This window comes from Eleutherodactylus coqui, chromosome 13 (assembly GCF_035609145.1).
Source record: "Eleutherodactylus coqui strain aEleCoq1 chromosome 13, aEleCoq1.hap1, whole genome shotgun sequence".
Lineage (NCBI taxonomy): Eukaryota > Metazoa > Chordata > Amphibia > Anura > Eleutherodactylidae > Eleutherodactylus > Eleutherodactylus coqui.
The window spans coordinates 29,440,296-29,463,333 of NC_089849.1; the positions used below are offsets into that span (position 1 = coordinate 29,440,296).

The 23,038-nt window shown below is 45.9% G+C and overlaps 1 protein-coding gene across 1 annotated transcript in view; it reads left to right on the top strand.

Annotated features, from left to right (window-relative positions):
* Positions 1 to 21,519, top strand: part of FMNL1 (formin like 1) — a 62,892-nt gene extending 41,373 nt beyond the window's left edge. Inside the window, exons 8-26 of the mRNA XM_066588159.1 lie at positions 1,497 to 1,573; positions 2,404 to 2,497; positions 2,572 to 2,646; positions 4,052 to 4,162; positions 5,958 to 6,107; positions 8,829 to 8,930; positions 9,036 to 9,246; positions 9,333 to 9,809; positions 10,118 to 10,242; positions 10,336 to 10,538; positions 10,623 to 10,857; positions 11,606 to 11,674; positions 11,785 to 11,865; positions 14,106 to 14,235; positions 14,486 to 14,649; positions 16,393 to 16,494; positions 16,658 to 16,753; positions 17,081 to 17,201; positions 18,551 to 21,519. Coding sequence (XP_066444256.1) covers positions 1,497 to 1,573; positions 2,404 to 2,497; positions 2,572 to 2,646; positions 4,052 to 4,162; positions 5,958 to 6,107; positions 8,829 to 8,930; positions 9,036 to 9,246; positions 9,333 to 9,809; positions 10,118 to 10,242; positions 10,336 to 10,538; positions 10,623 to 10,857; positions 11,606 to 11,674; positions 11,785 to 11,865; positions 14,106 to 14,235; positions 14,486 to 14,649; positions 16,393 to 16,494; positions 16,658 to 16,753; positions 17,081 to 17,201; positions 18,551 to 18,651 — 2,724 coding nt within the window. The 3' untranslated portion in view covers positions 18,652 to 21,519. The remainder of the gene's footprint in view (positions 1 to 1,496; positions 1,574 to 2,403; positions 2,498 to 2,571; positions 2,647 to 4,051; positions 4,163 to 5,957; positions 6,108 to 8,828; positions 8,931 to 9,035; positions 9,247 to 9,332; positions 9,810 to 10,117; positions 10,243 to 10,335; positions 10,539 to 10,622; positions 10,858 to 11,605; positions 11,675 to 11,784; positions 11,866 to 14,105; positions 14,236 to 14,485; positions 14,650 to 16,392; positions 16,495 to 16,657; positions 16,754 to 17,080; positions 17,202 to 18,550) is intronic.
* The last annotated feature ends 1,519 nt before the right edge of the window (positions 21,520 to 23,038 follow it).

A 23,038-nucleotide genomic window follows, 5' to 3' on the forward strand; every position in this document is an offset into this window, starting at 1 on the left:
TGTAAAAGTGCTTTCCCCGTTGCTGTATAAAAAAGCTTTTAGAGGCTACTTTTGCATAGTGGACCTCTTGTTTAGAGATTGTTGACTACTAGACATCCTCTTCGACACACTCCAAGTCATTTTGCCCAGACTTCGAAAGAGGGCGCATCATTGGAATGAGCGAAGTAGGACGATCGTTTTGACGAGGCTGTTATGAGGTGCTGGGAGCAGTGGTTACGTGAGGGCACGCACACGTGGCGATCAGGATCTGGACAGACCACCAGTAGAGAGGATCGTTTCTGCCAATAAGCATGAGCAGATCCAACAGTTTTGTTGTCTACCATCCAGACACAGGCGGCACCTTCACTACAGAGCTTGTATGCATCCATGCCCGACTGTCTTATGTTGATGCACTGTGCAATACTGTCTTGTCATTCTCTTGTGTGTATTGCACAGCTGCAGCGTGTGATGGGTTAATGTCTACAAAGTAGGAGCTGACGGTCTGCAAAAATAACAATTTCTATCCTGTCGTGTGGTATGAGAGAGGCTATAAATGTGAATGTTTGAGAGCAGGAAAGGGGTTTTCCATCTCTTCAGGAGTGGTAGTCGGGAGGTCTAGCTACATGGGGGAACCTTCAGCCCTCATGTAGTGAAGCATGGAGGAGGAGCGATTTCCTGAGTGAATGGATCTATGAAGAAGAGTAAGTGAACAATGAGTGAGCGTTTAAGTCCAAGGCCTAGTGCAGAGGTACTCAGTCCTAACTGTTTCACACCCACACGTCCTAAAGTCTGGGACCACCAGGTGGAGGTACTCTACTTTTATTGTTCACACTCCAGCATCCTGAAGTCTGGGTCGTGCTGAGTGGAGGTACGCGTCTTTATTTAGTCACACATAGGCGGCCTGAAGTCTGGGTCTGCAATGTGGAGGTACTCTGTCTTATCTAATTCCTGCACTTTCCAAACGGGTCATTTGTGCCTTGTGCATTGTTGAAGTTATCAAGTAAAGTTATTTCTAGGCCCTGACCGTTCCCAGGGATCTGAGGTACTATACTATTGTCTGTGGCTCAGTTATTTCCCTGCCGATGTTCATGCCGGTGGGTGCTGGAACGGTGGCGTCACTCGTGACAAACTCCGCACCTGTTTTCCTGTTTATTTGGCATCCCCATGCCGGGGGTGTCTGGAAGAGGCCCAGCACTACTCTGGCCTTGGCTACGTGCGTCCCTCCGGGAGGGAGCATGGTAAGTACTGCCGTGACAAGCCAGCACCTTGCCCCCCCAGCTCCTCAGCATATGCCATGTGTCCAGGGTCACCCTACGGGATGCTGCAAGGGTACTAGAGCCTTGTTTTGTACAGTTTTCCCCAATAAATTATCCTTTCGATCGGATATTGTAATCACTTACTCATATCATCATTACAATCACACCTACAAAGTTTCATTGGATTCCAACAACTTCTTGGTGCATTATTTTCCCGGCAATGAGTGCATATGGTGACACATTATCTTTCTTCATTTTCAGTTGGGATTCAGCATGGTTATGTCTCACCCATCCTGTGTCAACCAGATTACCATTAGCCTTACCATCAATAATCCCCGGTGAGTAAACATGATGGAGGTTATTTAAGTCATAAAACCACAAGTCCCATAGTGACTTAGTTCAACAGCTGAACCTGTTTGAGGCCCACTGTGATTTCAGGTCAAAAACTGGTCTTTTTGACCATTGCAAACAGAGTTGAGGGCACATTTTTGCAGTACGGTTAGCTGCTGGTACCATGAACCACCTTTGTCTCCAAAACATTGACAACCCTTTTAATTAAGAAATAATGGACATCATATATCAAAGATTAGAAGAACATGGCTGCTTTTCTTCCAGATAGAATGCCGCACTTGTCCCGGATTGGGTCTAGTATTGCAGGTCAGTTCTTTAGAAGTAAATGGGGCTAAGCCAGGGGCGTAACTATAGAGGGTGCAGGGGATGGGCCCAGGAGCCTTCTCCATATAGGGAGCCCAGTACTATGAATAAAGCATTATAGTTGGGGGCCCTGTTACAGGTTTTGCACTGGGGACCAGAAGCTTCAAGTTACACCTCTGTGCAGCATGGTTTAGGTATAGGTACGGGTACAGATAGAGGGGGGGGGGGGGGGGCAGCTCACGTTTTGCATCAGGGCCCCTGAGCCTTTAGTTACGCCTCTGGGCTAAGCAAAAATATCACACAACCCATGGACAGGTGTGACACTGTTTTGGGAAGAAAGCATCCATGTTTTTTTAATCATGAAAAACCAATTTAAAAGGTGGAAGCTCTGATCAGATTCCCCTTTACTATTGCACCATGTCACATGCACTGCCCTCCATCGCTAACACAGTAGAAGCAATGCACCCGCCCATCATATCAACCTGTATAATGTCCTGTTCTGTTTTGGTCTCAGTACTAAAGCCCTGGTTCTGGAGCTGCTGGCGGCGGTGTGTCTAGTCCGTGGAGGACATGAGTTAATTCTCTCAGCCTTCAACTACTTCATGGAGGTAGGAAGCAGAGATGTCTGTGTAATTCTACATCGAAATCTCAGCTATGCATATTGACCTTGATGTTGGTGCAGGTATGCGGTGAAAGCTCCAGGTTTGAAAAGCTGATGGAATATTTTCGGACGGAGGACAGCAACATCGATTTTATGGTGAGATTGTTAGAGAGCGAGGGACAAATCTGCCAATCATGTTTTATATTGTACAATGTTATGCGCCATTCTTGTGGGAGGGGGTGGTATTTTAAGGCCTGAGCTGGTGTGAATAGGAGGCTCCAAATATAGGAGGAAAGTTAGGGGGCACAGCTGATGTCTTACTTTGCATCACCCATAGAGTTTGGCTCCCGAGAGGGCAGATGTAGTTGGGAATGTCCTACCAAGGCCACAGAGCTTGTGCTGAGTTGGAGGCATTTTGGTGAAGAGGCTACTGAATCCAACTGGGCAAAGCACCCCTGAGTACGTGATATAGTAGAGGTTTTGGCTACCAGTGTTTACGGAGTCCCGCAGAGTGCTAAAATCAATGGGAACTGCACTAGTAATTGCAGGCTGGGGTCAATGAGAGCTGTGCTTGTAATTACAAACACTGGCCACTACACAGGGTCGGAGCAGCGGCCTTCGCTCCGACCCCGCTGTATCCCGGGTTTTAACAGCCGGCGCTGCCTGGAAGACCCTTTTCAATCTTTCCAAACAGGGATCCAGACAATTATCAAAATCGCCCACAATTAATGTAGGACCAGCAGGGGATAAAGCCACAACTTCCATCACCTTAATATATTCGATATAATATGGAGGGAGAATATATACTGCCACCAAAAATATTTCTTTTGCACACAAAAAACATTTAAGACCTTAATTTCCCCATTGAATCTATAAAAGACGACTCACACTTAAGAGATAGGTGTATGATTCGGTGCACTGACACCACCCGAATAACTCAAGTCCACAGTGAAGCAAGTGTACAAGGTCTCCGGTCAAGTTTGGGGAGACTCTGTTCTGATAGGTGGGAGTATTAGTGACCTCCCTTTGCTATTGGGATTTTTTTGACTATTATCACTACACTTAGGCAATTAGAACACTAGGGGATATGGAATGGGGTGTTTTTTTTCCCTCCGCTCTCTCTACCATGCAATGCAGCCGACATCTTAAATTATATTAAATTATTCTTAAATAATGAATATCACTATTCCACACGTTCCACAAAATTATATTAACCTCTTGAACCATGGCATGGGGGAATAAAACTAAAAGATATGCTGTGTTTTTTCATCTATTCAACCATTATCGTCTCTGAGCCAGTTTAGGTCTATTCCTCCTGCGTCTCTCTGTACCCACCCAGATACTACTTTATGAGCCGTGACGAAGGAAAGGTACTATTAGGGACCTTGCAGGTGCTGTTTGACACCAGCGCTGTCTTGCCACCTTTGTGTTCCAATAACAGAAGGAATGCAAGAAAATAATGTAGTGTAAACCTGGGACTGACCGCTCCAAGATATCATTGGATAGAAGAAGAAAACGTATTACTTTTGATGCATTTTATTCTCTCCCGTTTGCTCTGCAGGTGGCGTGCATGCAGTTTATTAATATTGTGGTGCATTCTGTGAAAAACATGAACTTCCGGGTTTACCTGCAGTATGAATTCTCCCTGTTAGGACTGGATGAATACCTTGAGGTAGTTTCCTGCAGCATTAGATGACTGTATACATTTGTTTTCTATAAATATGTGAACGTTTTATATAAACTATATATTCATAGGTACAAATAAATACGCAACTGTATGGGGCATAGTGTGGTTGTAAGTACAATCTTTGTCCGTTCCCTGGAGCTTCATGCACGCCGGGTCATGTTTAAAGCTACCTGCCTGTCCTGGACAAATAGAGTTGGTCAAAACGCTTCTGACTACCTGATGCACACTGTGCAGGGGCGTAACTATAGAGGGTGCAGGGGATGCGGTTGCACCCGGGCCCAGGAGCCTTAGGGGGCCCATAAGGCCTCTCTTCTCCATATAGGGAGCCCAGTACTATGAATAAAGCATTATAGTTGGGGGCCCTGTTACAGGTTTTGCATTGGGGCCCTGAAGCTTCAAGTTATGTCTCTGTGCAGCATGGTTTAGGTATGGGTACGGTACAGATACAGATAGAGGGGGGGCCCCAGCTCACCTTTTGCATCAGGGCCCCTGAGCCTTTAATTACGCTCCTGCCACTGTGCATTAGGGCTAATGCCCACGGACGGATTTCTGCCGCATTTCCTGCGGCGTTATTCCACAGATATTAGGTTCTATTGAACCTAATAGCTTTTCTGCCGTACAATGCTCATGGTGCGAAATTCCGCAGTGTGAAACAAATCGCGGCATGACCTATTTGCCACAGAAATACGTGCGGCCGGCTTCCATTGCAGTCAATGGAAGTCAGCCGTCTGTCCCGCCATACTTCTGCTGTGAGCACAGCGGAAGTATCGCGGGATTACGCGTTACCGCCTAGCGCCGGCACAACATGCGCTTCACTGCAGCTTGCTGGATGGGACTCTCGCGGCGGATCCAGAGGGGTAAGTATGGTGTTTCTAGGCGGGGAAGGGGGGGGGGGCGCTGTGTCGGATCCCGCTACGGTATTCCGCTGGTGGGATTCGACACGACCGTGGGCATGAGGTCTGCGACACTGCATCCTGCTTTGATTGACCAGTGCTGCTCATGTGAGCAGTATGTAGTGTCTTAGACTACCAACACATACTAATGCACAGTGTGCATCAGGTAGTAAGAAAAGTGTTCTGGCCATCCTTGTTTGCCATGGGTCGCTCTAAGCCTTCTACCACTTTTATATCAGGAAATTAAATTTTGTTCAGGGAGTTTATGCAAATAAGGAAGATGGAACAATGTATCTACAGCGCCACCTATTGGATGGCAGCCTTCCTGCAAATGTCCGTCACTTTATACAAGTCTTGATAACAAGGATTGTATGGATTCTGGCTTGGTTTTTAATTTCCACAGACAGCTGTTTTGGGGTTTTTGCTCCTCATCAGTGTGCAATAGGCTTCTGGCTGGGCTAGTAAGAGGCCTGTGACGTGGGTCGGGAGGGGTATCATCTGTCCTTAAGGAGAGCACCAAGGAGGTGAGTTAGGAGCCTTATAAAGGCCATTCATGCTCCTCTAGGAAATATATGCAAATAAGGACAATGGAACAATACCACTGCAGCACCACCTATGGCTGCATTCCTGCAAATCTTGTTATAAAGACCTGTATAAAGGGTTGGACATTGATTTGTAGGAAGCTGCCATCCAATAGGTGGCGCTGTAGAGGTATTGTTCCATCTTCCTTATTTGCATATATTTCCCAGAGGAGCATGCATGGCTTTATGAGTCACCTCACTCACCATCTAGGTGCTCTCCTTAAGGAGAGATGATACCCCTCTCGATCCAGGGAGTTTGTCATCCTTGAGTCCCTAATCCTTTTAAATGTCTCTTCCATTTTTCAGATTTTGAAGCATACAGAGAGCGAGAGACTCCAGGTCCAAATCCAAGCTTATTTAGATAATATATTTGATGTGAACAACCTCCTGGAAGATACGGAGCACAAACATGAAATGCTGGAGCATGTGGAGGAGCTACAGGAACATTTAGCACATGTAAGTCATAATAGTAGGAACACCATTCTGCAATACACAGTACGTAATGCCATATATAGTCCATAGCTGCGTTCACAATTCTGCTTGCTGGTGACTATTAGGAACTTTAGGGTTTATTCATAGGAGTACGTCCGATTTTTGTCTGTGAAAAATGGACCTATTTTAATTCCTGTGGGTGTTCGTGTTGCATCCTATATGCATTGTGCGTGTTCTCCATTCCTTGTTTTGCACTCCCCCAAAAAATGAAAGGAGGCCTAATTTTTATTTCTGAAATATCAGGGGCAAAAAGGGAAAGATCGGCGCTGCTAAAGAGGACCAAGGCTGCTGGATGAGACAGTCATTTACTGGGCAACACGTTTCTGAGCCAGACAGGCTCTTTCATCAGATCTTTAATTGGCTATCATACAATAGCAGATTTAAAGAGACTCTGATATCTACTTGTAGCCATCCGATCCGCGGCCCTTCCGCAATTGACATTGCAGAAAGGTTGCAGATTCTGCGTCATCGTTTAACGATGACGCGGTGGACGCAGGAGATTAAAAAAGTCTTTACTGCGCATGTCTGATGACGAGCCGTGTGGACCACTCAGAGTGTAGATTAAAGAAAAGAAAACCGGGTACACACGAATGTCGCTGCTGCCAGGAGGGAATCCGACCCGCCAATGCACATGAGGCCGTATACTTTAACTTTCCCGATGGCAGCGCTGGAAGCCACTGCTCAGTGAATTAAGCGCCGCTGCTAAGCAGTCGCCAATTCTAAAATTAGAACAGGGGGACTATTTAGCAGCGTCGCTCAATGCGACGACAGGGGAGGTAAGTATAACCCTTACATCCCTGGCCTCAGTGGGTCACCTACAGTACTTTAGCACATAAGCTCAGCGCTTATAGGGCTAAAAGTAGGTGACAGATTCTCTTTAAATATCTGTCAAGAGTGGGAAGGAGCCCGGGCGTCTGACGTCATTGGGTTTTCCACCAATCACCGGGCACCAGAAGCGGGGAGACAAAAGACATGGGCCACATCTTTTGAGTGATTATTGTTGTGTGTAAATGTGCCCATCTTTCACTGTTCAGCCGAACGATGAATTTCAGTTCTGCCTGAAAACTATCAATCCGCAGAAGAGCTGATAAGCAGGACCGTACGCGGTGTTCTTTGGGGGGAGAGCTGATTACAGCTGACTGCATTGTTTTAGCTGTTCTCAGCTGTCAGACATGACGCAGAACAAAGCAAAAGTAATCAAGGAACAGCAGGTGGTCTGTTCCCTGATTACAGATTCTGGCGGCTCACATGCTACCACTTGGTACTAATAGGCATCAGGGCCAAGTACGGTAGTAGTTTATGAAAAATAATCGCTCAAAAGCCATTTTTGAGCAATCATCTTTGTGGTGTAAACGCACCGTTAGATGGCGGGCTCCTTCCCACTCTGGACAGATATTTAATTCTGCTATTGTACCACAGACAATTAGTGGCCTGATGAAAGAGCCAGTCCGGCTGAGAAACACTTAGCCCAATAAAGGATTGTCTCATCCCGCAGCCTGGTCCACTCTTCAGCAGTGCCGAATTCCCAATTGTTGCTCTTGATATGTCTGAATTACACTGGACACAAACCCCGCGGTCCGGGTGGGTGGAGGGCTGTAACAGTTTCATGTCTGTGTATGCCGTTACTAACACACCTATGTTTTCCTACTATGACATTACAGAATGCACAGATAGTGAAGAGAAGATAATTTTATCCAGAAACAGTGCCAAACAAATCTACAGGTTGTATGTGGCATTACAGCTCAGCCCCATTGACTTCAGTGGTGCTGAGCTGCAATACCAAACACAACCCTTGGACGAGTGTGGAGCTGTTTCTGGAAGAAAACTGCCATATTTTCCTAACCTTGTAGCTTGCAGAATTCAACATTCTGCTCTGGAGTATAGGAGTATAATCACACATGGCAGATTTGTTGTAGAGATCTCCGACTGACCGTTCCATTCCTCATTCAGATGACTGCAACAAATCTGCCATGTGTGAATATTTTTTTCCTTTCTACAGGCAGTAACTTGGGATCGCCTGACATTTTTGGTTATGAAATCTGCTTCTTCCACTGAGTAATCTGTATTGATGCAGGATGCAGCCACTATGCAGGCTGCACCCGGAGTAAATATGGATTGCAATTCCTAGTGGATGAACCGGCTGCCAGAACTTGAGAAAAGACCAGGTCTGAAAGAAGCTGCATTTACAGGAGTTTTCTGAGACTCTGATATTAATGACCTTTCTCAGGTCCTTAATATCAGATCAGTTGATTGAAGTGACAGCAATGGCTGGTGAGCATTGTGGCCACTTCAGATTACACCAGGTACAGTGCCATACACTATGTAACAGCTGTGCCTGATAAGCCAACTCAGTGCCATGTGAGTGCATGGGATTGAGCTGCTATAAGACCATGTGACTGTTGAATGTGGTGTCACATGCTTGAGAAGAGGCAGCGGCACTCACATGAATACCACTGCCTTTTCAGACTACTGATTGGTAAGTATTCCCAGGGGCAGAACCCACGCCGATCAAATATTGATAACCGATCCTGGAGGATAGGTCATGGATCGTTTAGTCCCACAGAACCCCTCTAATGGCTTTGATGGAAAGGAGGGCATTGGGACAGGATTGTTTATACTATTGTAATGGAAAAAACTGTTAAAAGGTACTCTGATTAAAAGTCTCTGCTCCTCCTATTCCTATAGATGGCAGAAAAGTTAGACCAAACCGAGAATGATTACATGAGAAGAGTGGCGGAGCTTGAGAAACAATTGGACCAAGCTCGAAAGGAGCAGAATGCAGTAAAGGTAACTGCAGATTACATTCTAGAATGACCATATGATGTCATCACTTCCTATTGTTTCATCAGGAAGACTCTCTGCAGTTTTCGATGAGGTCTCTTTTCTTTTTAGGAGAAGCATCAATCACGATCCTTCCACGTAATTAATCAGAATGTCACCACTTTGAAATCAAGTGACCAAGGAGTACTCTGGCTGGAGCCCCCAGGAGACACCTGCACAGAAGAACCATCTGTGGGTGAGAACACAGAGTCCCCAAGTACCACCGCTATTATCCATCCAGCTTCACCATCAGCCATCAGGTTGACCCTGGTATCGGACCCAGGTAAGTCATGTAGCACTCATTGATTGTGGACTCTGATACATTTCAAGACAGGACGTCAGACGGTCACGTTTTGTGTTCTATTCCAGATATCTCTTCTCACGAGCCAGAAGGACCACCTGACACCACCCATGCATCCACAAAACCTCTACTCTCAGACATCACAACTGTTCCACCTGCTCCTCTACATCAAGGACCGGAATTCAGTGCTTCCCTATCACAGACCGTATTATGTTCTACAATACCTGCTGCTCCTCCCCTCCCTGGTACAAAAAATGACAGTATATGCCATCAACCCGATTCAGTGCAATCTCAGCTTCTACCCAGTGGTGAAGCTGGTATTCCTTCTTCACCACCTCCACCACCACCACCTCCTCCTCTTCCTCCTGGTGGTCTTCATGGCCCTCCTGCTCCGCCACCTGGAGGCCCTCCTGCTCCGCCACTGCCACCTGGAGGCCCTCCTGCTCCGCCACCACCACCTGGAGGCTTTCCTGCTCCACCACCGCCACCTGGAGGCTCAGTTCTGCCACCACCACCTGGTCCTCCTGCTTTGTCTATGCCTAATGGTAAGCAAAAGGAAAGATCATATCATCATACTTTTTAAATGGTCAATTCAACATCTATAATTGTATTCGTACATTTGTCTTCTATTTGGGGAGTTAGTTTGATACCAGTTATACCCTTTAATAAAAATTTTCAAACTTTCAAACGAGACCTGCCTAAGTGGCGTACTGGCTGTTAATTTTGCAGTGTTTTGCTTCTAACTTGCATAAATTTGTGGCTCATTTAGGAGGTCAAATTACCAGATTTGCATCAACTTTATTTGGTTTATACAATATTATATTTTATTTTGGTATTTTCTTCTTGCGGTTAGGCGTTAGCATAAAGAAAACAATCCAGCCAAAACACAGAATGCCCGTCCTGAACTGGGTGGCTCTGAAACCTACGCAGATTAGTGGAACGGTATTCACACAGCTGAACGATGACAAGGTGCTTCAGGTACTGGAAACCCTACAACTACAAGGTTTGGTATAAAAGTGGTTTATTAAGATCAGTCACTTCACTTGATGTCATATCTTCCCTTACTACCAGGAACTTGACATGAGTGATTTTGAGAACCAATTTAAGACCAAAGCCCAAGGTCCAAGCCAAACCAAGTTCTCCAAGAAAGTGGGTTCTCCACAGAACCAGCCAAGTAAAGTTTCCCTGATTGAGTCAAATCGAGCCAAGAACCTTGCAATTACTCTCAAGAAGGGAGGTCTGACTCCTGAAGCCATCACTGCTGCCATCCAGTCGTAAGTAGTCAAGAACAGAAATGATGAAAAACATTTGAGGTTACAGTTGTCCAAGTCTTTGAACTAATAATCCTGTTTCTGCAGTTACGATATGGAGGCCCTCAACGTGGACTTTCTGGAGCTTCTGTCCAGGTTCCTACCAACAGACTGGGATCGGCAGCAGATTTCTCGGTACCTGAAGGAGGAGAAGCCTCTTGACCAGTTGGGGGCAGAAGACAGATTCATGGTCCATCTTTGCGCCATACCCAGGCTCTCTGAGAGAGTTAACACCATGATTTTTATCTCCAGCTTTCCTGAAACCACTGCTCGCCTTACACCGGTGAGTGCATATAGGTGTACTACTATCAAAGACTATTTGACAAGAGATGTACAACAGACTGGTCATTACTCATCCAAAAGTCACATTTATATGTATGTGTGTCTATGTAGCCAAATTAGAAGAAAGGCTGGGCATGTGATCTTCGATATTCATGGTGGTGACCCACACCTCTCGGGAGGATGGAGGTTTCTGTGACTTCCAATTCGCCAATTCTGTGCAGCCTGTAACATGCAGGGATGCTGCTGCAGATTTTAAATCTGGTATATAGCAGACGGCACCCGAGTCCTGATGCCTACAGCCAGAGAAGGGAAGAAGATTTTGTCCAGAAAGGAAGAACCATGTAGTGGCAATCAGTGCAAGTATGAAGAGAGATGGCATGAGCAAAACAGTCAGGTCCAGAGCGGAGTTACCAGAGCAGCCAGGGTGCAGAACTGGAAGCACTGGGGAAGAAGCTACAGCTTCATGGGCACGGTGCAGACAGCAGGGTATCAGAATTGGAGAGCTATTGGAGCCACTGATTACAAAGGAACACATATGGGACAGTCAGTCAACAGCTGCACCATTGAGAGAGACAGACAATTCACAACAGTCATGCCCAGAAAAGGGCACCTGGTGTATGCAAAAGTTATGAAAGGACTGCAGTTCCACATATGTGTAAATATAATTGCAGGCTCGTTTGTATGTATTGTATCTATGTGTATGCTGAGGATACAAGACTAGCGATGTTCTACTATTTTTTTTTCTCTAGCAACTTAATGCCCTAATTGCTGCATCAATTTCAGTCAAGACTTCAGAGAAGCTAAAAGGAATCCTGGAGGTAATTATTGCCAATTATATACAATATGTACTTTTAATATTACCAGTTAATACCAGTTTCTCACCTATTCATTCTTCATTAACTGGATCCTTTTTTTTACTTTTTGGCAGCTGGTTCTGGCTTTTGGCAATTTTATGAACAGCAGTAAGAGAGGAGCAGCCTATGGATTCCGGCTCCAGTCTCTGGATGTGGTGGGTACTTGCACTAGAGGTTGACTAGTGGGTCATCTTGATATTTATGCTGTATGGTCCTCCAAGAGGAACATTGATAGTCTTGGAGCTCATGCTATGGTTGCAATACAGATGTGTAGCATGACGTGCATACTGTATCTCCGTATACCACTTCACACTGGTTCTTTCCGCATATATTTCATATAAGCCAGGGCATAGCTGTAGGCAGTGCTGCACCTGGTGCCTTAGGGGGTTTAAAATCTCTCACATGAGAAGACACCAATATGGTAATTGGCACCTGGTACAGTAGATTGGGAACCTGTTGCACATTTTGCATTGGGGCCCTGAAGTTTCAGGCCCCCACCTTTATGTATAAATAAGTTTTATGTGCCTCTATACAGCATGGGTTTTATAGAAGTATCCTAGGCTATAAGCAATGTTTCCGTGTCAGTGCAGTGTGGCCTCATAAACATCGATGGGTTCTGTATTATGACTCTATGCTGCTGAGCATTTTTATGGAGCCGTGATATGCCAAACCAGCGTCACAACTGTCAAGTGGAGCTGAGCTGCAATACCAGACACAACCCAAGTACATGGCCATATTATGGCTCCATAAAGGCTTTCAGCAGCATGGAAACCTCATACAGAGCCTATAGGGGTCTATAAGGCCACAGTGCACTGACATTGAAGATCTGCTTCTACTATAGAATACCTCCATTAAAACAGTACTGAGTGGAGGCTCATATGCAGCGTCCGAAAAGCGGGCCACGGCCTAGGAGACAGCGGAGTAGAGTTAGGGCTTTGTCACCGTGGCTCTACCGTCTCCCACCTGAAGAGTAACCAGTGACACGTCACAGGGCAGGTTAATAAACGGGAAACCCAATGATGAGTTACCTTAGTCTCTCTTGTCACGGGTGACGCCACTGTTTCTTCTGCTGTGGGGGAATTTCTGGATAGCGGTGTAAACTCCCCCTCGCGCAGCCTCCATGAGTGGAATTCCTAGTTTTCGGAGTAAACCCACACACACGGGGTTCTTTTGAGACACAGCTTCCGGACACGGACGGGCGACTGGTCGCTCTACTTGTAGTAACTTGTTGACAACTCTGAAATACATGCCAGCAAGAAAACAGTGCAAACACATCAAAGTGGTGTGACAGGGAAATACTCATGGGTGAACAGGAGAAACCACAGTCTTGTTATCTGTAGGTCCTGATCCCAGCAACACACACTCTTCTCTCAGACACTCTACTGGTCAACACTCACAGGGTGCGCTGCATGGCAGTTCCTCATTCTCTCATTTTTGGGTATGGAAGAAGCACTTTCATATCTCCTGGGTACAGTAGGTCCAGGGCAGGCTGTAAACTCCTTTCAGCCTCTACCATTCTGTGCCACACAGGCTGAAGGTGCCTGTGTGGTCCTCTTGCAAGCTCAGAACAGACCTCCAAACTCTCTCACACACACCTTGCATTCACATATATATTACAAGGTCACGTGACAAACAAACTGATACATTTTCCAGACAGTCAGCTCACATACCAGACACTCGACCCTTTCAGTGCTGCAGCTATGCAATACACATCATTCATACAACACATGCGACACAGACATTATATAGACAGGTGCATTCATACAGTTATGGAGGGGCCTCGTTGTACTGGGCCACTACAGACAGACAGAACGAGAACCTGATGCTTCAGGGCCCCAGTACAAAATCTGTATTATATGCCATGTACAATATGGAGGTAGTCTTATATGAGAGGTTTTAGATCCCCCTCATACACCAGATCTTCATATTGAAGCATTACTCTTTTTGGGAGGATGGGGGGGGGAGAGGGGGGAGGACAGTCATGTGTTTTGTAATCCGAACCCCTCCTTTAAGGCTAGGCTACATGGCGATTTTGGCCATAAGGGCTGTGGAATCAAAGATCGCTGTGGAGCACTGCCAGCTTGCACTACCACTGAAGTCAAAAGGGTTGAAGGTTGCGCTGCACAGTACTTAAGAAGTAATGCAAGGTACTGCACAGTAATCCCCTGTCGAAACCAAAGTGGCCGTGTGCCCTAGTCTAAATGTTGCAGGTCCAAAGCTGAGTTTTCTATTTTCTGTGCAGTGCTATGTATACATATACAGTAGCCACATGTAGGAACTTCCTCTGATGATCATTGAAAGAGTAGTCACTAGAAAAGCTTGACTAAATGTGCCAAATATTATAACGCAATCTAAGGGTAAAGGAATAACTAAAACCTCCGACTTCTCTGGGTAGCTTCTGGACACCAAATCCACCGACCGAAAGCAGACCCTGCTGCACTACCTGGTGCGGACCATCCAAGACAAATACTCCCACTTGGCCGATTATCAGTCCGAATTGCACTTTTTGGAAAAGGCTGCCACAGGTATCTATGAAATTTGAAGTAAAGCTACTAAATGTCTAAACTGTGTCTTCTCCGTGTCATTTAAAGACTAAAGCAGATTCAGATGAGGCAGGGTCTTTTCCTAATGCGGCTGTTTAATCACACATTCACAGGCTATATATTTTAAGATCAATAGAATAGATGGTTTGAAGCTCTTGGTTTACATGTCTTGAAGATGCTCTCACTCAAATTATGTTATCCTGACTACATCTTAATATCCGTTCATCTTTAGTGTCCCTGGATGCCATACTGTCTGATGTCCGTTCGCTCCAAAATGGGATGGAACATGCCCAGAAAGAATTTATGAAGCAGGATGACAGCATCACTCTCAAGGAGTTTCTGAAATCCAGCATGGATGTCGTGACAAGGCTTGCAGCCGATGCCAAGACGGCACAGGTGACTACAGTCTGCTACACCATTCACATATTTACCATAGAGGCAGACTTTGGAGAGAAAGGGGTCCCAGTTCAGGTGGTGAGAACCTATGCAGCATTCCCATCCTCAGAAGAGTTGCATTGCTAGCAAGTCTGAGTCACGGAAATGGCAACGGGACTAAAGTAATACCCGGAGGTTGGCCAAACCTGGCACTAGAACATGGGGCCCATTTTGATCTTAGAAGAGACAGGCCCCATAGAGTAAAAATATGTGGCTGATCAGGTTAGCTTGACTAATAGACATGGAGGCTTTGATAATTAAATGGTAGTTCCAATGCATCCTCAAGAGAGCCAAAGACTAAGGGCTCATGTCCACGGGGAAAATAGGATTTAGGATCCGCAGCGGATTTCCTGCATGCGGATCCGCATCCCATAGGGATGCATTGACCACCCGCGGGTACATAAATACCCGCGGATCGTCAATAAAAGTGATTTAAAAAAAAATGGAGCATGAAAAAATCTGGACCATGCTCCATTTTCATGCGGGTCTCCCGCGGGGACGGCTCCCGCGGGCTTCTATTGAAGCCTATGGAAGCCGTCCGGATCCGCGGGAGACCTAAAATAGGAATTTAAAGCATTTACTCACCCGCAGCGGACCGCGAAGCTCTTCTCTTCCTCACGGCCGCATCTCCCTTGCTTCGGCTCGGCGGATGTGCCCGGCGCATGCGCGCGGCACGTCGGCGACGTGCCGCCGGCGTCAGGAATTCGTCCGCCGGCCGAAAATGAAGATCCGGCCGTGAGGAAGAGCAGAGCTTCGTCGCCCGCGCCGGATAGGTAAATTCTTTTAAATTGCTATTTTCGGCGCTCATGTCCGCGGGGCAGGAGGGACCCGCTGCAGATTCTCCATGGAGAATCTGCAGCGGATCTGATTTTCCCCGTGGACATGAGGCCTAAGAGCAAAAGAAGTCTGACAGGAGAATGGTCTGGGGCACCACATATACCTCCTTCATCTGGGGCTCATACCCGCATGCTACATGTACCCCAGGCTCAGAAACTATACTTCCTCCTTTCATTTCTGCCAGAAATTGCACGTCCGGTGGTAGAGATGTAGAAGACAGAGTCCTAAACAAGACTACCTAAGTACAGGATGGAAGGGGACTTACACGGGACAACCGTTGGGCATTTAAGGACCCAACAGCCGTCTCAATAATTATTACGCCTGTGCTATTACACAAGAGCAATAATCGCTATAATATATAAATGGCATTTCCTCATTCTCAATCGTGCTGCGATATTATATATATATATATATAATTTATATTATAAATCGCACAAATATGAACCTCATTCTTTTGACTACATACACATAAGTGAGGTTTTCACATTGCAGCACCCATTGACATTTTCTTTGCAGAATGTTTTTGCAGGGTGGTTTGCCGTTGCCTTTCCTAGTCATCTTTACTCATTTTACCAACCTCAGAAGGATGGAAGGCTAAGTCAACCTTGAGCCGGCAACCTGAACCTTGCGGGGATTGAATAAGAGCTTAGGACGGCATACAGCTGCCTTAACACTCTGCGCCGCACTAGGCCCTATATAGTTAGTGTAAGCCCACTTTAAATTCCTTGCCCTACTTACTTCTTAAAAATCGTGCTACACCTGTTCATAGGTTGTCCACTATTTGGTGATGATTGCTTTATTCCAAAATCTGTCATGCTTTTGAAACCCTGGACAACCCCTTTAATTCTCCGCTTGTTTTGCTTGCAGGAAGCATATGAGACACTGGTTAGCTATTTTGGTGAGAACGGCAAGACCACCGCTCCATCCGCCTTCTTCCCCATATTCCTTCGCTTTGGAAGAGCTTATAAGGCAAGAATATTTTAGATTTTGGTAACTGCATTAATCGGCTGTTGTAAATCTTTCAATCATGTCAAAGTCTGGTTCAAACAAGGTGCTTCGTACATATAATTATGGTGCTGAAAATGGCAATGTAAGCAAAGAGGAATGTAAAGATCTGCTTTTTTGATATTAGCAAGCTGAACAGGATCTGGAGACGTGGAAGAAGCAGGAAGCAGCAGCAGCCGCCGCCATGGAAGGAAAGACGCCGGCTTCAGAGAAACCAACCTCGGTGTGTGATCTGATAAGTTCTAGCTGTGTCAGTCTATCCTTAATGATACAGGTTATATTCATGAAGACTGTGGTCAGAGTGGTCGCCCTCCAGTCGTTCTAAACGGTTACATGACTACAACTTTCAGCAGGCCACCAGTGTGTTCTGGGAGTTGTAGTCCTGCAACCACTGAAGAGACGTAGGTTGGAGACCACGGATTTTAGACCACCGATTCCAGTCCTTGTGAAAGATCTATACATATGAGGTTATTGAATATTGTGCTCATCGGATCTTCAGGAAGCTTTTTGGAATGTGCAAATAATGGTCTTGAATTTTTACGGATTTCAGTCTCCACCAGTCAAGTCCTCAAAACCACAGATCAATCTGATGGCAGAGCTGAACAAGAAGCTGCAGATGAAAGAGCCACGAGTGTACGAGGAAAACTGGGCCATAGAAGACATCATAACAGGTGAACATATATAGGAGGTCGAGAGGCCCAGTAAGGCGGGCCTGCTGCAGTCATTGGATCAAACAGTTTTAGTCCTCATGTACCAGTTAGGGCGACTTCACACTTGTGATTGCGATATCGCAGCGTTTTTGTTTTACGCGAATGCCAATAGGAGGAGTTTTTAGGCCTCATGTCCACGGGGAAAATCAGGCCCGCTACGGATTCTACATGGAGAATCCGTAGCTGGTCGCTCCTGCCCCGCGGACATGTTCGCTTAAAATAAGAATAACTTACCCGCAGTGGACCGGGCAGATCTTCTCTTCTTCACGGCCAGATCTTCTTTCTTCGGACGGCAGATGTACTCGGCACGCCGGCAGCGTGCTGCACGCATGCGCCGGGCACATCCGCCAGGCCGAAGAAAAAAGATCCGGCTGTGAAGAAGAGAAGAACTGCCCGGTCCACTGCGGGTAAGTTATTCTTATTTTAGGTCTCCCGCGGATCCGGACAGCTTCCATAGGCTTCAATAGAAGCCTGCGTGAGCTGTCCGCGCGGGAGACCCGTACGAAAATGGAGCATGTCTATTTTTTTCATGCTCCTTTTTTTTTAAAAATTCCCTTTTATTGACCATCCGCGGGTATTTATCTACCCGCGGGTGGTCAATGCATCCCTATGGGATGCGGATCCGCATGCGGGTGATCCGCTGCGGATTTAAAATCCTATTTTGCCCGTGGACATGAGGCCTTAATGTTAAAATCGCATTGCACAAAAATCGCAAAGCACAGACTTGCGGCTTTTGTGCGATGCATTTTTAACATTAGAAAGTCCTTTTGAAATTCGCGTTAAGACGCAGCGATATCGCGATCACAAGTGTGAAGGCCCCCTTACACGTACAGTAGAGTCTCTGTGGCCCCGTACTCTGGAGCTAAAAAAGTACTGTACCTAGTTATAGGGTTATTTGCACCTAAAAGCGATGCATGTAGGACAGATTAGCTCTATAATACAGCATCCAAATGATCAAGGCTCAATTCAAATGCAGTCTGAAAAAAAAACCCTGAATATCCCTTTAAACTAATTTTGGTAATATAGGTAATAAATGGTCGTCCTCCAAATCAAGAGCGAGTCCAAAGAGATGCCGTACGGTTTAAAAGAGCAAAGTATAAAGCAACAAGTGTTATTAGTTTCCCAGCTGATCACTAGGGGGAGGAGAGTATCTTGAGGAGGGCCAAAGTTGACAACCCCTTTAATGGGGAACCTACGTAATTGTTGTTGGAGTAGGAGAAATTAAATAGGGAGCAACAAATGAAGAGTACTTTTTACACATATTGCAGTACTGATCTTTTATGCTACTCTTCATCCTTTTCCCTCTTCAGATCTGAGGAACCAGCCATACAGAAGAACGGACATTGGCCGGAGAAGTGGAAAGAAGCAGAACAATGGAACGACTGTGACCACCACCGATATACCAGTCTAAAACCTATGGGAGTGGAGAATACCAGTTGGCCCAATATGCTGGGTCTATTTGTTTCCCAGTTGGACTCCTGGAATGTTTGAAAACGGCCAAAAATCGTATTTCAGAAACGCTGATCTGGAGAACGTCTTGGACTCAGTACTAACAATAAGCCAAATCTAATTACAGTAGAGCTAAGGAGCGGCTCTCAGAACCCGTGGTGGGACAGTAGGATCGAAAAAGTCCACCTAGGTTTCCCCTTACAGCACACATTGATGTTAATGGGGCTACCTAGATTATAAAGGCAGTGTCCTGACATAATGCAATATCAACAACCAATACAATACTATCACTTTAATAGTAAAGATGGAGAGGGAGGGAACTCTTAAAGGGATTGTCTAGAATTTAGAAAAACATGGGTGTTTTTTTTTCCAAAAATGGCTTCACAGTTTTCCATAGGTCATGTCTAGTATTACAGCTTGGTTCTATTGAAGTGAATGGGGGTGAGTTGCAATATCAGACATAACCTTGGGATAAGGAAGAGGGTTAGGAAAGCAGCCATGTTTTTCTAATCTTTAACACTCCCTTTAAAGTAGTCTCAGGTGCTCCTATAGGATGGCAAAAACTATTGGGAATAACTCATTGAGTGATGGAGACCCAGATCGTACAATAATCTACTGTTTACACCTGTGACCTTTGGCTTTTTATAGTGTATCGTAGTGTAAATAGAACAAGCAGCTTTATATTTCATAAAGTATTATGTACCTTACTCTGTAAATAGTATGTTCGCTCCTACACTCCATCCCACTACGTTGTAAGGACTGGGTTACATAACATTCCACAGCAAGCTTGTGACTATATTATGCAGGTTGCTCCTTCCTCGCTCAAAGTGCCTTTCAGCGCTGCCTGCAGTCACCACTAGAGGGAGCTTTCTGTATTCTTTGTCATTATGTATATCTGTGTGCAGTCAGCTCCCTCTAGTAGTGGCTGCAGGAATGTCACAATCCATAAGGGTGCCCTTACCTGATGCTGCGATCTGCTGTAACTGCATCACTAATTGCTGCGCAACACCTTGATTAGTATTTCAAATGTTACATCCAGATGCCACTTGCCAACGATTACGGCAGTGCGTTTGGACACCCTTATTGACTGATAAAAGAATCGCTTTGAAGTTTTCTTATTGGGAGTCACATGATAATCAGGATCTATGCCGTTATTGGCAGCCCCCCCCCCCCCCCCTCCACTACCCCATTAATAGGCAAGCATTGGGATTGTGCAGCAGCACTTCAACCAGAACCAAATGTTGCTGCAGCTCCAACAATCTGGCAAAGCCTAAATGCAAACTTTTGAATTATACCGCTTCCATTCAATGGGCTAGGTCCAACAATTTCTGTACATAAGTATCAGGTCTGTGGCCAAACTAACGTCCCTTTCCTTTGCAATTGCGGTACACTGAGGGAGAGGTGGGGCATAACTCATCCAAATACAGTGTTACTATCCGTACCAGCTATCTAGAAAGGAGTTTCATCCAAACCAGGATAAAAAAGGGCAAAAACTGTAGCAACCCCATTCTGTTCTACCCACGTAGCCCTGCTGCACGCCATCCTAGGAGGAGCAGGCATAACGTTTGGGAGTTGTAGTAATGCAACAGTTACAGCTTGAAGACTACTTCCATACCACTTTCACGCGGCCGAGAAAAATTGCACACAATTTGTGCGTTGCGAGATGTACAAATCTCGCATGAATATAACCCCCATTCTTTATATGGGGTCATATACATAAGCAATTTTTATGCTTTTTCCCCGCATCGCGGCATGCCCCGCATTGTTTTCAATTGGACCGGAAAATACGTCATACGGTGTGCGATGTGAGGTTTCCCATTGAAAACAATGGTAAACACTTGCCAATCCTCTGATGTGGCTGAAAGACGCGCCAGAGGATTGCAACTGTACTGAAGTAATAGGAGGTGGTTTTGAAACAAAAACGCCTCTCATTCGCGGATCCTCACGTTGGGGAGCACGATAACGGGCAGAGTCTCACAACCCAATATTGCGCTCATCCGTGTGAAACTAGTCTAACAGCAAACCCAGCGCATGTTGGTGGTATGGCAATGGAGTTTGAACCTTCCTGCCAATATCCAGTAAGTTTTGTTGCCGTGTAACAAATGGCAGCAGAGGGGCGGTCAGACGAAATGGTGTCGGAGTTGAACGTTCACATAGAGCAAAAGGTGTGTAATTGTATTCCTCCATGTGGAAACCATCGGACCCATTGATCTTCATCGACGCTGGCTGAACGCTCACGTAACCCAACAATGGAGGTTGGCACAGCGAGATGGTGGATGGTGCGCTTCAATAGCGACCTGAATAACAAGCCACTTTCTGGAGGCCGCTGCCCGGATCTCACACCATGGAATAAAGAACCCTCGATTGGTTCATCCATGCAGATCTGCCTATTACGACCAAGGCATTGTGTAAGGAGCCGAATATCCGCTACAATGCATTGGAAATAATGTCAATGGCTGCAATTTTTTTTCCACATGGAGGAATGCAGTTACACATCTTTGCTTTGTACGCACTTTCATGTCAGCCAGAGCTTTGTCTGCCGCCATTACCCAATATTAGTGGGAAGGATCAAACTCTTATGCCATACCGCCAACATCCAGTTCTGCCATCATGTGCCAATAGGAGGCATTGGTTCCGCAGTGACCCTCATATATAGTCCATTGTACTCTATAGTCACCTTCTATAGCGCTGTTGTATACCATTCCTCGTGGTGACGCTTGAGCTTCGAAAGTCAAATCCTCCCCCTCCCTGTGTATCCGTGTGGTTTATATCACTTTTTGTATTTTTTAAGAGTCTGTATATTAATACAATAAAAGAAATGCAATACAAATGGTGATGTTCTAAATAAAACCACCGCTGTAGTGTCATCAGCCGAGACATCAGTCTCATACATTTGCTGTGGACCTAATCTTAAGACAGAAGGTAGAAGAGAAGGAGGAAAAAAAAAAAAGCTAAAAATTTCCACTTGTGTGGGATCACATCATTCATGGAGGCCAGAGGAAGGTGTGGGTGGCAGAGCACAGGAGCCTGGAATTATGCCGTTCCTCTGTCACTGCCAGTACAATGGCAGCGAGGCGGAAGCCACACAGCGAGGCCGCTCATTTATAATGTCAGGTGCAACTTGTACAATGAGGATGTATGAAATATTCCAATCAATGTCACAGCTGGGCCTCCATGGAGGTGCCTGCGCTCTACTGTACCTACTTGTGCCTCTGATTTCATCGGGTACGCGGAGGTTTGTTCTGTTGGATTCCGAGTGAATCAAGTGGGGAAAAAAAAATTGCAGCGCAGTCCATCCGACTGTATGTAGGAACGTATTCCCAGCATTGCATGGAGGTGGTACAGACAGATCGATAGGGTGTGCAAAGAAATACCTATAGAGGCAAGAGGTCATTCCCGCGGGGATGGGTGTGGAGCCGCTTGTTCCTGCACTAAAATCACCAAACGGAATCAATTTAACGCAAATTAGCAGAACAGAAAAATTCTGACAGTAAGGGTGCCTTCACACGGGCGTTCGCATTTTTGGGCGGGCGAAAAAGGCAGCGATAGGGCAAATGTGTGTCTGCTTTGTAAAGTGCATCTTTGTGCCTTTTTTCACCCAAATCGAACATATAATGGCTTCATATGGAAGCATAGGTGCATGAAAAGGCAAAAAAAAGCGGAAAGATAAAACCTGCTGCGATTTTTTTTGCTATCGCAACAGCAAACACGTCGCAGATGTACATGAAGCCATTGAAAGGCATTGGTTTCATACATCTGCTCTTTAACTCACTCTCGCATAGAGCAAAAAAATGCGGCGTTTCAGCAACCGTGTGGAGGCACCCAGCCCAATGTCCACAGGCGGATTAAATGATAAAATCTGCGGGGGATCTGCACCGCTAGCTGCCCACAGGGATGCATTACCATCCGCAAGACGAATTAAAGCATGCGAATGCGATTCCCTTCCCCGGCATGCGGATTGCATGCGCGGGAATAAATCGCCGCATGCTCAGTTTTTCTGGAAGCCGTCCGATCCGCAGCGGTCACCGTGGGATTCCACACCAAATGTTTATGGCAAAATCTTTCCCACCCAGTGGTGCAATTTGTGCCGGTAATACATTCCGGGTCCACAAAGCTTCATCAGTCCATAAGATGTGCTGAAGGTGGAGCCGTTCGTCATGCTGTACATTAAATGTCATGTTGCACCAGTGAACTGGTTAATTTAGCCCCGGAACAAGCAGCTCTGTGCACATACCTTCGTGCAATGCTAGAAAGATCACTTTTGCACCCCGATCTACCTTGTATAGGCAAAGAGCACATCAAGGATGTGTGTGCCGTTTTAGCCTGCTTTTTAGGAAGTGACCAAAATG